General features: G+C 40.1%; 2 protein-coding genes across 15 annotated transcripts in view; one reads left to right on the top strand and one right to left on the bottom strand.

Moving 5' to 3' along the window:
- RGS6 (regulator of G protein signaling 6) overlaps nt 1–14,324 on the bottom strand; it is a 606,196-nt gene that overhangs the window by 516,903 nt on the left and 74,969 nt on the right. The window lies entirely within an intron of this gene.
- On the top strand, nt 5,040–5,590 carry LOC123584054 (60S ribosomal protein L21-like). The gene has a single exon (XM_045451442.1). The coding sequence runs from the start codon at nt 5,076–5,078 to the stop codon at nt 5,556–5,558; it is 483 nt and encodes a 160-aa protein (XP_045307398.1). The 5' UTR covers nt 5,040–5,075; the 3' UTR covers nt 5,559–5,590.

Genomic DNA, 14,324 nt, shown 5'->3' with positions numbered 1-14,324 from the left:
CTTTCTGATCCCAGCTTGCCAATACCAGGATGGCAACTGCAAGGGTGCCTTCTGACCTTGGTCCCATATTGTTCTGGAAATTTTTCCCCTGAGGCTCACCCTTCCAGTGATTTGTAAGCACCCAATTCTCTGTATTAAATCCCTTCTTGTTTGAAAATTTATAGCCAAGTTTCTGTGTCTTGTACTGAACTCTGACACAGAGCCAAATGATAAATATCTAGTTGAGTTACTGAGACATGAAATGACAGTGATTGTAAAAGCACTTTATAAACAGTCAAGCTAATGTTTTCTGTAAATCTTCATCTCATTCCCCCACATACCACCCCCCACCGCGGATTCAGCACAGTGCCCCCATCCCCCAAACGCTCCACAGCTCTCTTCCTCCTACCTCTGCTTGAGCAATCCCACCTCTCTTCTAGTTCCAGTGGCCCTAAGGATCAAGAGTTAACTTATTTGGAAAGGTTAATACAAAGCTAACTCTCCAGAACAATGCACATGCATTAAAACTCCAATGTAATTTCCAAGGTTCATGGGCCTTCTGAATGTTATCAATGGATCTGCTAGGTTATAAAGCCCTGATCTTCTATGCTAATGCGCATCTAAACCTGTATATCAAGCCAGATCCATCTCCTGAGGTTAAGCCTGATGTATGTACCTGCCCACTGAACCTCCTGTAGGCAACTCAAGCTCGGTGTGTCCACATGTGGTTTTATCTCCCCACTTCTACTCTTCCTCTGTTGTTTATCAAGTAAGTGAATGATGCTAGCATCCTTTAAAGATGCAGTGCCGGGCACCTGGGTGGCTCAGTTGGTTGGGCGTCCGACTTCGGCTCGGGTCATGATCTCGTGGTTTGTGGGTTCGAGCCCTGCATCGGGCTCTGTGCTGAGAGCTCAGGGCCTGGAGCCTGCTTTGGATTCTGTGTCTCCCTCCCTCTCTGCCTCTCCCCTGCTCGCTCTCTCTCTCTCTCTCTCTCTCTCTCTCTCTCTCTCAAAAATAAATAAACATTGGGGCGCCTGGGTGGCGCAGTCGGTTAAGCGTCCGACTTCAGCCAGGTCGCGGTCTCGCCGTCCGTGGGTTCGGGCCCCGCGTCGGGCTCTGGGCTGATGGCTCAGAGCCTGGAGCCTGTTTCCGATTCTGTGTTTCCCTCTCTCTCTGCCCCTCCCCCGTTCATGCTCTGTCTCTCTCTGTTCCAAAAATAAATAAACGTTGAAAAAAAAAATTTTTTTTTAAATAAATAAATAAATAAATAAACATTAAAAAAAATTCTTTAAAGGTGCAGTGCTATTCCTTCCTTCCTTCTCTAGGCATAGTTGCCAGGACTTGACAATTCTACATCCCTTGTTGCTTTGGAATCTATCCACATCCCCATCTCCATTGTCAGTAATTTGTCCAGCCGCCTCTATCTCCAATCAAGATTGCTACAGAAGCCCTCGAATCGGCCTCTCTGCTTCTACTCTGTCCTCTCCAATCCAATCCCTTTCCTGCACCTTAAACATACATGTCAAATCCAACCAGTCTTTCTTGTTTAAATATTTAATAATTCTGTGTTGTTTTCACCATCAGCCTTTCCCATGCCTCTTGAATTGCCTCTATACCACCCTACTGTAGGAGCAAACATTTCCAGAACCAGTCTTTGTCCTTCCCAAGGAGTACATGCCACCCCCTCCCCATGATGTCCTTTCTCACCATTTTATTTCCTACTGCCACTCCTTCTATCCCACCTACACACACACACACACACACACACACACACACACACACGCTTTCCTCCTGGCTAACACCTCATCCTTCAGTTCTCAGCTTAGACACTATTTAATTGCCTTATTTACCGAATGTTAATTGAGCCTCTACCATACGCCAACCACTGGGCTAGCCCTGGAGATACAGCAATAAAAAGACAGTCACAATCCTTATCTTCACAAAACTCAATCTTATAGGGCATTAGATAAAAAATGACAAGTATGATGGTCCCCTCGTTGCCCCCCTGCTGAGTCAGGATTCCTCCACTCTGGGATACTGTAACCCACATCTGTGACTACCCCCCAACCCCAACACCACTATTCGCTCATCCGTCAATCCCAATGACCAGATTATAAACTCCTTACAGGCAGGACTGTGTCTCACTCATCATTTCATTTATCGTTAACACCTTGTACTATATGTATCTGACACTCAGGAATTGCTTAATAAATCCCTACAGTTTATGGGAATTCAATCAGTAAATATCAGCTGAATGAATCTGCTCAGCTTAGGAGTGGCCCAATAAGGGGATATGTTGCAAACGATTGGGTTTGGGGTTCTCGCTGTTGGCTTACCTGGGCTTTGCCAATGCCTCAAATCATAGTTAACTTGCTTCTAACCAACACTGGACTTGCTGTCTGCATTTCATGTTAAGCAGCTATTCCCAGCAGCCTTTCTTGCCTCCAGGATAAATACCTGTGTGCTCAACAGTGTACCTAATTAGAGGCACCCCCCGGCGACTCCAGAGGCCTCAGGAGGCCAGTCACCAAGCTGTGCCCTTGGTCACTAGAACCTAAGCAACATCGAAGGCAGATAAGCACAGGGGACTCAGCAGCCAGGAGAGGCCCAGGAGCTCAGCCACTTTAGATCCCAGAAGCTGTGCTCCAAATTCCCTGCTAGGCCAGCCCTGAGTCTGTGTGTATAAATTACCACATTTCTTAATGTGTGTGAAACTGGTGAGGAACGGGGGGAAAGCAAAGAAAAACTGAAGAGTGACTATGCTCTCCTTTATGAAAAATAATAAGGCTGTTTGGATAAATGCCAATAAGAGTTTCTTGCATATATAACAATACAATTAAATGATCATTTATGAAGCACCTGCTATGTGCCAGGTTCTAACCTCCTGATGTGCATGAAGTCATTTAATTCTCTCAACACCCCTATGAAGTGACCTCTATTACCATCTCATTTACAGATTAGTAAACAGAGGCCCTGTTTAAGGAGCCTCTCCGTGGCTGCCTCCCAGCCGGTGACAGAGCAGGATACAAACCTTCAGTCTGACTCAGTCCAGGATCAGAAAGTCTACGCTTAGAGCCCTGTGAGAAAAGAGGCAGTGTTCTCACTTCATCCCGCCAGAGTCCCAGTCCCCAACGCAGACAAGGCTCAGGCATGGTGCTATCGGGCAGGACTGAGAACACATTCTCTGCGTTAAGGGTCTGCCCCTCCGTCTGTCCAATTATTGCCACCAGTATGAGGATCTGATGTTGCCAGATCTTCCTATTTTTCAAAAAATGAAAGAAATCTAGACTTTTTAAATTGGGGATAAGAAAAGGGAGGGCTCACAGAGGCTTTAGCCAGAGGGACTGACAGGAACATGGTAATAATAACTGAGAGAGGCTTAGGAGGGAGGAAGAGGGTTAAAGATAAAAGACTGTCCAAGGGCACCTGGGTGGCTCAGTCGGTTAAATGTCTGACTTCAGTTCAAGTAATGATCTCACGGTTCATGGGTTAGAGCCCCACATCGGGTTCTGTGCTGACAGCTCAGAACCTGGAGCCTGCTTTGGAGTCTGTGTCTCCCTCTCTCTCTGCCCTCCCCCACCTCTCTCTCTCTCTCTCTCTCTCTCTCTCTCAGAAATAAACATTAAAAACAAAACAAAACAAAACAAAAGATGAAAGACTGTCCAGTTCTGCCATGCTGAGTTTCCAGTGCTAAAGATGCTCTGAGGGACATAAGAACTCAGTCTAGAGCCAAGGACCAGGGGTGCAAATAATAGAGAAGGTTCTGGTTACTTTGTTATCAGGCTACCCTACCTCAGCCCTCAGCTCTACCAAGAAAACGATTATTTAAAATACTCCATTCTTGTTTGTTCTGAGGATGGCGAAAATGCAGGCTGGTAGGAGTTTCTTGGTGCTGCCACAACAAAGTACTACAACTGAGAGGTTTGAACATCACAAATGGACTGTCTCACAGTTCTGGAGGCTACAAGTCTGAGATGAAGGTGCCATCAGGGCATTGCTCTCTCTTAACGCTCCAGAAAGAAATGTGTTTCAGTCTCCCCTCCAGTCTGACAGATCCTTAGCTATGGCAGAACTCCAATCTTTACATGGTGTTCTCTTTGTGTGTGTCTGTGTCCAAATCTCTCTTTTTGTAAGGACATCAGTCATATTGAAATAAGGGCCACCTTACTTTAGTATGACCTAATCTTAACTAATTATACCTGCAATGACTCTATTTCCAAATAAGATCACCATTTGAGGTAAAGGTGGTAAGGGCTTCAATATAGTTGGGGGGTGGGGGGACAAAATTCAATCTATATCAAAGCTCTAAATGGAGGTTTCCTTTCTTCTAGAGTCAGGATCCACAGGAACAGGATTAAGGCATCTAAGAGACTTTATGTCTACCTCTACCTCAATAAAAGAATGGGATACATTAAAAACAAAAAAAGAACAGGATTAAGGCATGCCACTTTTTTATGTTTATTTATTTATTTTGAGAGAGAGAGAGAGAGAGAGAGAGAGAGAGAGGCAGAGGCAGAAAGAGAGGGAGAGAAAGAATCCAAAGCAGGCTCCACGCTCAGGGCAGAGCCCGATGTGGGACTCAATCTCACAACTATGAGATCATGACCTGAGTTGAAACCAAGAGTCAGATGCTCAACCGACTGAGCCACCCAGGTGTCCCAACGTGTCATTTTCATCTATGGAAAATCACTATATTCAAGGAACCATGCAAGTCCTACAGGGAATACAAAAATGAATTAGATCCAATTCTCAAGGGTCTTCCAATGAAGCTAGATGGAGAAGACACACACAAAAGCTGTCCAACAAATAAGTAGGTTATAGTTGACTTGAAAGTAATATAATTATCAGGGCCCCTGGGTGGCTCAGTTGGTTAAGCATCCAACTTCAGCTTAGGTCATGATCCCATAGCTCGTAAGTTCGAGCCCCACATCAGGACTGTGTTGACAGCTCAGAGCCTGGAGCCTGCTTCAGATTCTGTGTCTCCCTCTCTCTCTGCCCCTTCTCCATTCATGCTCTGTCTCTCTTTCTCTCTCTTAAAAATAAATAAACACAGCTTCCTTTCGGCCGGAACCGCCATCTTCCAGTAATTCGCCAAAATGACCAACACAAAGGGAAAGAGGAGAGATACTCGCTATATGTTCTCTAGGCCTTTTAGAAAACATGGAGTTGTTCCTTTGGCAACATACATGCGAATCTACAAGAAAGGTGATATTGTGGACATGAAGGGAATGGGCACTGTTCAAAAAGGAATGCCCCACAAATGTTACCACGGCAAAACTGGAAGAGTCTACAATGTTACCCAGCATGCTGTTGGCATTGTTGTAAACAAACAAGTTAAGGGCAAGATTCTTGCTAAGAGAATTAATGTACGTATCGAACACATTAAGCACTCAAAGAGCCGAGACAGCTTCCTGAAGTGTGTGAAGGAAAATGATCAGAAAAAGAAGGAAGCCAAGGAGAAAGGTACTTGGGTTCAACTGAAGGGCCAGCCTGCCCCACCCAGAGAAGCACACTTTGTGAGAACCAATGGAAAGGAGCCTGTGCTGTTGGAACCCATCCCCTATGAATTCATGGCGTGATAAATGTAAAAAAAATAAAAGACGTCAAGACTGTAAAAAAATAAATAAATAAATAAATAAATAAATAAATAAACACAAAAAAATTGTTTTAAAAGAAAGCAATATAGGGGTGCCTAGGTGGCTCAGTCAGTTGGGCGTCTGACTTCAGCTCAGGTTATGATCTCACAGTGGGGGGGTTTGAACCCTGCATCGGGCTCTGTGTTGACAGCTCAGAGCCTGGAGCCTGTTTCTGACTCTGTGTCTCCCTCTCTCTCTGCCCCTCCCCCACTCATGCTCTGTTTCTCTCCATCTCTCAATAAGTGAATAAATGTTAAAAAAAAATTTTTTTTAAAGAAAGTAATAGAAATATCATCAGAATCAAATGGGGGTGGGGGGAGTCACTTCTGTTCTTAAAAATTAGGAACTGATCTTTAGGTAGAATTTTTATCTCAGTATTGAGAACGGTCCAGAATTCTGACAGGTGAAGACTTAGGGTTGAGGCCAAGATACTGAAGACATTTCAAGAACGTAAAACAGGTTAAACAAAGGAGAGAGAAAGCTCAAGCTGTGTTTGGATTGGGTCTGTTTGCCCAGAGAACTGGGTATGTATTATGGAATCATGTGATACAAGACTAAAATTACAGTTTGGCATCAGTTGGTTGAATGCTTAAATGACAGAAAAGGGAGTTTTACATGTAAATTGGTAGGCACTTGGGAGTAATTTGGGTGGCCAAAAGAAGTGCTAATAGCTGAACACTTCCCAAATCTTGGGAGAGATCAAGACATCCAGGTACATGAAGCTCATCTCATGGGTCCTCAATAAGACTTGACCCAACGATGACTTCACTAAAACAAGTTACAATAAAACTATCAAAAATCATAGACAAAGAAAGAATTTTGAAAGCAGCAAGAGAAAGAAATGTGTTATATACAAGAGAACGCTTATAAAGCTATCAGCTGATTTCTTGGCAGAAATCTTGCAGGCTCAGAAAGAACAGGATAATATATTCAAAGTGCTAGAAGAAAAAACTGCCAACCCAGAATACTTTACCCATCAAAGATGCCCTTTGAAAATGAAGGTTAATAGAGAACTTCCCAGACAAACAAAAGCTGAGGGAGTTTATCACCACTAAACATACCTTACAAGAAACATTAAAGAGAGTCCTCAAGTAGAAATGAAAGGATATTAATAGCATAAAAAATCTGAAAGTATATAATTCACTGGTAAAAGTAGGTATATAATCAAATTCAGAAAACCCTAATACTGTAAAGGTAGTGTTTAAATCACTTAACTCTGGTATAAAGGAAAAAAAACTCTTAAGAAAAAATGACTTAAAATAACTATAGGTACAGGGTACCTGGCTGGCTCAGTCAGTAGAGCACACAACTCTTGATCTCAGGGTTGTAAGTTCGAGCCCCACGTTGGGCATAGAGATTACTTAAGAAAATAAAAAATCTTAAAAAAAAAAAAACTATAGGTACAATAATTTTTTAATGGATACATGATATAAAAAGATGTAAGTTGTGCTATCAAAAACATAAAAGGGGGAGGGGCACCTGGGTGGCTCAGTCAGTTAAGAGTCTGACTTCAGCTCAGGTCATGATCTCATCATTCATGAGTTTGAGCCCCACATCAGGCTCTGTGCTGACAGTTCAGAGCCTGGAGTCTGCTCCAGATTCTGTCTGTGTCTCCCTCTCTCTCTGTTCCTCTCCTGCTCATGCTCTCGCTCTCTCTCTTTCTCTCTCTCTCTCAAAAATAAACATTAAAATTAAAAAAAAAAAAAACATAAAAGGGGGAAGTAAAAGGTAAGGTTTTTGTATGAAAGTTATCATCCTAAAATAGATTGTTATATTTTACATAAGTCTCATAATAACCTCAAGTCAAAAACCTATACTACATACACAAAAAAGAAAGAGAAATAAACTTAAGCATACACTATAGAAAATCAAATCACAAAAGAAGATAGCAAGAGAGGAAGAATGAAACAAAGGAACTACAAAATAGCCAAAACACGATTACAAGATGGTAACAGTAAGTCCTTATCTATCAATAGTTACATTGAGTGTAAATGAATTAAATTCTCTAATCAAAAGTCATAGAGTAGCTGAATGGATTAACAACAACAACAACAACAAAAGCCCAATTATATCCTGCCTACCAGAGACTCACTTCAACTTTAAGAACATATATTGTTGAAAGTGAAGGGATGGGAATAAATATTCCATGCAAATGGAAAACAAAAGGGAGCAGGGGTAACTGTACTTACACCAGACAAAATAGACTTCAAGTCAAAAACTGTAAAAAAAGAAAGTTATTATATAAAGACAAAGGGGTTAATTCATCAAGAAGATATAACAGTTGCAATATATATGCACCCAACAATGAACACATGAATATATTAAGCAAACACTAACAGATCTGAAAGAAGTAATAGACAACAATATGAAAATAGCAAGGGACTTCATACTCCACTTTCAACAATAAATAGATCACCCAGACAGAACTCAATAAGGAAACACTGAACTTAAAGTTCACTTTAGACAAAACAGACCTATATCTAATAGATATAAAGAACATTCCATCCAAGAGCAGCAGAATACGCATTCTTCTCAACCGCACACAGAACTTTCTCTAGGACAGATCATATACTAGTATACAACCAAGGCTTTAAAAAATTTAGTAAGATTAAAATGAAATCAATTATCTATTCCAACCACAATGGTATGAAACTAGAAATCAATAACAGGAGGAAAGCTGGAAAATTCATAAATGTAAAAATTAAACAACGCACTTCTGAATGGCCAATGGATCATTAAAGAAATAAAAGGAAATCCAAAAATATCTTGAAGCACCCAAAAATGGAAACAACATATCAAAACCTATAGCTTGCAGCAAAAGCAGTTTTAAGAGGAAAGTTTATAGCAATAAACCTACATTAAAAGAAACAAGAAAGATTTTAAACAATCTAATTTTACACCTCAAGGAAATAAAAAAAAAAGAAGAACTAATCCCAAAATGAGCACCAGGAAGGAATAAAGATTAGAGTGGAGGTAAATGAAACAGAGACTAGAAAAATAATAGAAATGGTAAACAAAATTAGAAGCTAATTTGTTGAAAAAATAAAATTGACAAAGCTTTAGCAAGACTAAGAAGAAAGAACTCAAGCAAATAATATCAGAAATGAAAGAAGGGAAATAATAACTGATACCACAGAAATAAAAAGATCATAAAAGACTACTATGAATAATTATACACCAACAAGTTGGATAACCTAGAAGTAATGGATAAATTCATATACACGTACAACATACCAAGACTGAATCGTAAAGAAATAGAAAATCTGAAGAGACCAAAAAATGAGTCATGAGATTAAATCATTAATCAAAAATCTCACAACAGGAGTGCCTGGGTAGCTCAGTCAGTTTGGTGTCCAACTCCTGATTTTGGCTCAAGTCCTGGTCTCATGGTCATGGGTTTGAGCCCCATGTTGGGCTCCATGATGAGCATGGAGCTGCTTGGGATTCTCTCTCTCCCTCTCTCTCTGCCCCTCCCCACCTCAAAATAAATAAATAAACTTTTTTTTTTAAGCTCACGACAAAGAAAATCACAGCACCACCGGTTTCACTGGTGGATTCAAACAAACATTTAAAGAATTAACACCAATCCTTCTCAAACTCTTTCAAAAAATCGAGGAAGAAGGGACACTCCCAAACTCATTTCAGAGGCCAGAATTACCCTGATATCAAAGGTACACAAAGCTACTGCAAGAAAAGAAAAACTGCAAGCCAATAACCCTTTTGAATATAGATGCAAAAATCCTTCACAAAACACTAGCAAACCAAATCCAACAGCACATTAAAAGTATCACATACCATGATAAAGTGCGACTTATCCCTGGGATGCAAGGAAGTTCAGTGTATGCAAATCAATACATATGATACAACACACTAATGAAATGAAGGACAAAATCATATGATCATTTCTATAGCTGCAGAATAAAACACTTGACAAAATTCAACATCCATTCATTATAAAAACTCACAACAAATTAGGTATAAAAGGAATGTACCTCAACCTAAGAAAAGTCATATATAACAAGACCACAGCTGACATATTCAACAGTGAAAAGCTGAAAGCGTTCCTTCTAGAATCAGAAACAAGACAATGCCCACTCTCCACCACTTCTATTCAACATAATACTGGTGGCCCTAGCCTAAATAATTAGGCAAAGGAAAAAAGAGAAAGAAAGAAAGAAAGAAAGAAAGAAAGAAAGAAAGAAAGAAAGAAAGAAAGAAAGAAAGAAAGAAAAGAGAAGAGAAGAGAAAAGGAAAGGAGAAAGACAGACATATTAGAAAGGTGGAAGTAAGGGGCATCTGGGTGGCTCAGTCAAGTGTCTGACTTTGGCTCAGGTCATGACCTCATGGTTCGTGGGTTCAAGCCCCGTGTCAGATTCTGTGCTGACAGCTTGGAGCCTGCTTCGAATTCTGTGTCTCCCCCCCCCCCCCTTCTCTCTCTGCCCCTCCCCTGCTCACGCTCTGTCTTCCTCTCTCTCAAATATGGATAATAAAACATTTTTAAAAAAATTTTTTAAAGATAGAAGTAAAATTGCCTCTGTTTGCTAATGACATAATCCTAATGTGTGTGTGTGTGTGTGTGTGTGTGTGTGTGTGTATATATATATATATATATATATATATATATATAAACAAACCTCTAGACTCAACCAAAAAAAAACTTAGCATGAATGAATTCGGTAAAGTTGCAGAATACAAAATCAACATACAAAAATCAGTTGCATTTCTATACACTAAAAATGAACTTTTTGAAAGGGAGATAAAGAAAAAACTTCCATTTACAATAGAATGAATGAAGGAAGGAATACGTTTAACGAAGAACGTGAAAGACCTATACACTGAATACTAAGACACTGATGAAAGAAACTGAAAAAGACACAAATAAATGGAAAGATATCACATGTTTATGGATTGAAAGAATTAATATTATTAAAATATCCATACTACCCAAAGCAATGTACAAAGTCAACACAATCCCTATCAAAAGTCCAATGGCATTTTTCATAGAGATAGAAAAAATCTCAAAATTCATATGGAATCACAAAAGATTCAGAATATTCAAAGTAATTTTAAGAAAAAAGAATAAAGCTGGCAGCAGCATAACTCCTGATTTCAAACTATATCACAAATCTATAGTAATCAAAACAGTATGATACTGGGCTAAAAACAGACACAGAGACCAATAGAACAGAATAGAGAACCCAGAAATAAATCCACAGATATATGGTCAAGTAATCTTTGATAAGAAACACAAGAACACACAATGGAGAAAGCATAGTTTCTTCAATAAACAGTGTTAGAAACACTGTAATCCACATCCAAAGAATGAGATGGGAACCCTATCTTATACCTCTCACAGAAATTAACTGGAAATGGATTAAAGACCTAAATGTAGCAATCCCTATCAAAAATAGCACCAGCATTCTTCAAAGAGCTAGAACGAACAATCCTAAAATGTGTATGGAACCAGAAAAGACCCCAAATAGCCAAAGCAATCTTGAAAAAGAAAACCAAGGCTGGAGGCATCACAATTCCAGACTTCAAGATATATTACAAAGCTGTAATCATCAAGACAGTAAGGTACTGGCACAAAAACAGACACTTAGATCAATGAAACAGAATAGAGAACCCAGAAATGGACCCACAAATGTATGGCCAACTAATCTTTGGCAAAGCAGGAAAGAATATCCAATGGAATAAAGACAGTCTCTTCAGCAAGTGGTGCTGGGAAAACTGGACAGCGACATGCAGAAGAATGAACCTAGACCACTTTCTTACACGATACACAAAAATAAACTCAAAATGGATGAAAGACCTCAATGTAACACAGGAAACCATCAAAATCCTAGAGGAGGAAGCAGGCAAAAACCTCTTTGACCTCAGCCGCAGCAGCTTCTTACTCAACACGTCTCCGGAGGCAAGGGAAACGAAAGCAAAAATGAACTGTTGGGACCTCATCAAGACAAAAAGTTTCTGCACAGTAAAGGAAACAACCAGCAAAACTAAAAGGCAATAGAATGGGAGAAGATATTTGCAAATGACATATCAGACAAAGGGTTAGTATCCAAAGTCTATAAAGAACTTATCAAACTCAACACACAAAGAATCCAGTGAAGAAATGGACAAAAGATAGGAATAGACACTTTTCCAAAAAAGACATCCAGATGGCCAACATGAAAAAATGCTCAACATCACTCATCATCAGGGAAATACAAATCAAAACCACAATGAGATACTACTTCACACCTGTCAGAATGGCTAAATTAACAACTCAGGAAACAACAGATGTTGGCGACGATGAGGAGAAAGAGGATCTCTTTTGCATTGTTGGTGGCAATGCAAGCTGGTGCAGCCACTCTGGAAAACAGTACGGAGGTTCCTCAAAAAATTAAAAATAGAACCACCCTACAATCCAGCAAGTGCACTACTAGGTATTTATCCAAAGAATACAGGTGTGCTATTTCAAAGGGGCACATGCACCCCCATGTTTATAGCAGCACTATGTACAGCAGCCAAAGTATGGAAGGAGCCCAAATGTCCATCAACTGATGAATGGATAAAGATGTGGTACAGGGGCGCCTGGGTGGCTCAGTCTGTTGAGCATCCGACTTCAGCTCAGGTCACAATCTCGCAGCTCGTGAGAGCCCCGCGACGGGCTCTGTGCTGATGGCTTGGAGCCTGGAGCCTGCTTCAGATTCTGTGTCTCCCTCTCTCTCTGCCTCAACCCACTCGCATTCTGTCTCTGTCTCTTTCAAAAATAAATAAACACTAGGGGCGCCTGGGTGGCGCAGTCGGTTAAGCGTCCGACTTCAGCCAGGTCACGATCTCGCGGTCCATGAGTTCGAGCCCCGCGTCAGGCTCTGGGCTGATGGCTCAGAGCCTGGAGCCTGTTTCCGATTCTGTGTCTCCCTCTCTCTCTGCCCCTCCCCCGTTCATGCTCTGTCTCTCTCTGTCCCAAAAATAAATAAACGTTGAAAAAAAAATTTTTTTAAATAAATAAATAAATAAATAAACACTAAAAAAAAAAAGAAGACATGGTGTGTGTGTGTGTGTGTGTGTATATATATATATATATATATATATATATACACATATATATATATATATTTAAATATATATATATATTTAAATCTTGGAGCACCTGGATGGCTCAGTCGGTTAAGCGTCTGACTTCAGCTCAGGTCATGATCTCACAGTTTGTGGGTTCGAGCCCCACGTCAGGCTCTGTGCTGACATCTTGGAGCCTGGAGCCTGCTTCAGATTCTGTGTCTCCCTCTCTCTGCCCCTCCCCTGCTCGCACTCTCTCACTCTCTCAAAAATAAACATTAAAAAAAATTTTTTTGAAAGAGTGAAATCTTGCCATTTGCAACAATGTGGATGGAACTAGAGTGTATTATGCGAAGTGAAGTTAGTCAGTCAGAGAAAGACAAATATGTCTTCACTCATATGTGGAATTTAAGATACAGAACAGGTGAACATTAGGAAAGGGAAGCAAAACTAAGATAAAAACAGGGAGGGGGGACAAAACATGAGAGACTCAAATACAGAGAAAAAACTGAGGGGTTTGGGATGGAGGGATGGGCTAAATGGGCTATGAGCATTGAGGAGGGCGCTTGTTGGGATGAGTACTGGGTGTTATAGGTAGGGGATGAATCACTGGATTCTACTCCCGAAATCATTATTACACTATACACTAACTACCTTGAATGTAAATTAAAATTAAATAAATAAATACTTAAATGTAAAATGTGAAACTGTAAAACTCCTAAAAGAAAACATAGGCTAAAAGCTCTTTAAGGTTGGTCTGGACAATGATTTTTTGACGTGACACCAAAAGCACAATCAACAATATAAAAAATTAACAAGTGGGACTACAACAAGCCAAAAACCTTCTGCACAGCAAGGGAAGCAATCAACAAAATGAAAAGGCAACCTACAGAATAGGAGGACTCATTCATAAACTATATCTCATAAGGGGTTATATCTAAAATTTATAAGGGACTCATACAACTCAGTAGCAAAAATAATGACAATCCAACCTAAAAATAGGCAAAGGACCTAAATAAACATTTTTCCAAAGAAGACATTCAAATGGCCAAAAGGTACATGAAAAGATTCTCAACATCACTAATCATGCAAATCAAAACCAGAATAAGATGTCACCTCACACCTGTTAGAATGGCTATTAACAAAAGAAATAACAAGAGTTAGTGAGGATGTGGGAAAAAGAGAACCCTTTCATTTCTGAAGGAAATGAAATCAGTATCTCAAAGACTTCCTTTCACTTCCAGAGATACATCAGTATCTCTGCACTTCCTTGTTCACTGAAACACTATTTACAATATCCAACACACAAAAGCAATCTAAGTGTCAATTGATGGAGGAATAAAGAAAAAGTCACACACACACACACACACACACACACACACACACACAATTTTGTCAATTATACTTCAATCAAATTGGAAGGAAAAAAATGGTTCTTCTTTTCTAGTGCCTAGGGAGTCTTACAACTCTGCCTTTCCCCATCAGATGTCCTCTTCCAATTCGACGGTCCTCAAAAGAAACCTGAGATAGACTGTATTGGAGCAGCTACCCTTTGGGCTCTTTGAATCTAATCAAGCATCCTAACTCTGATCATCTTTACAAGAGCATGGGTTCTGAATCCTGGGTCAGATTCATGGCCCATTGATCCCAGGGTTATTAGAGTCT

This window comes from Leopardus geoffroyi, chromosome B3, assembly GCF_018350155.1.
Source record: "Leopardus geoffroyi isolate Oge1 chromosome B3, O.geoffroyi_Oge1_pat1.0, whole genome shotgun sequence".
Lineage (NCBI taxonomy): Eukaryota > Metazoa > Chordata > Mammalia > Carnivora > Felidae > Leopardus > Leopardus geoffroyi.
This window is presented reverse-complemented; position numbering and strand designations above follow the sequence as displayed.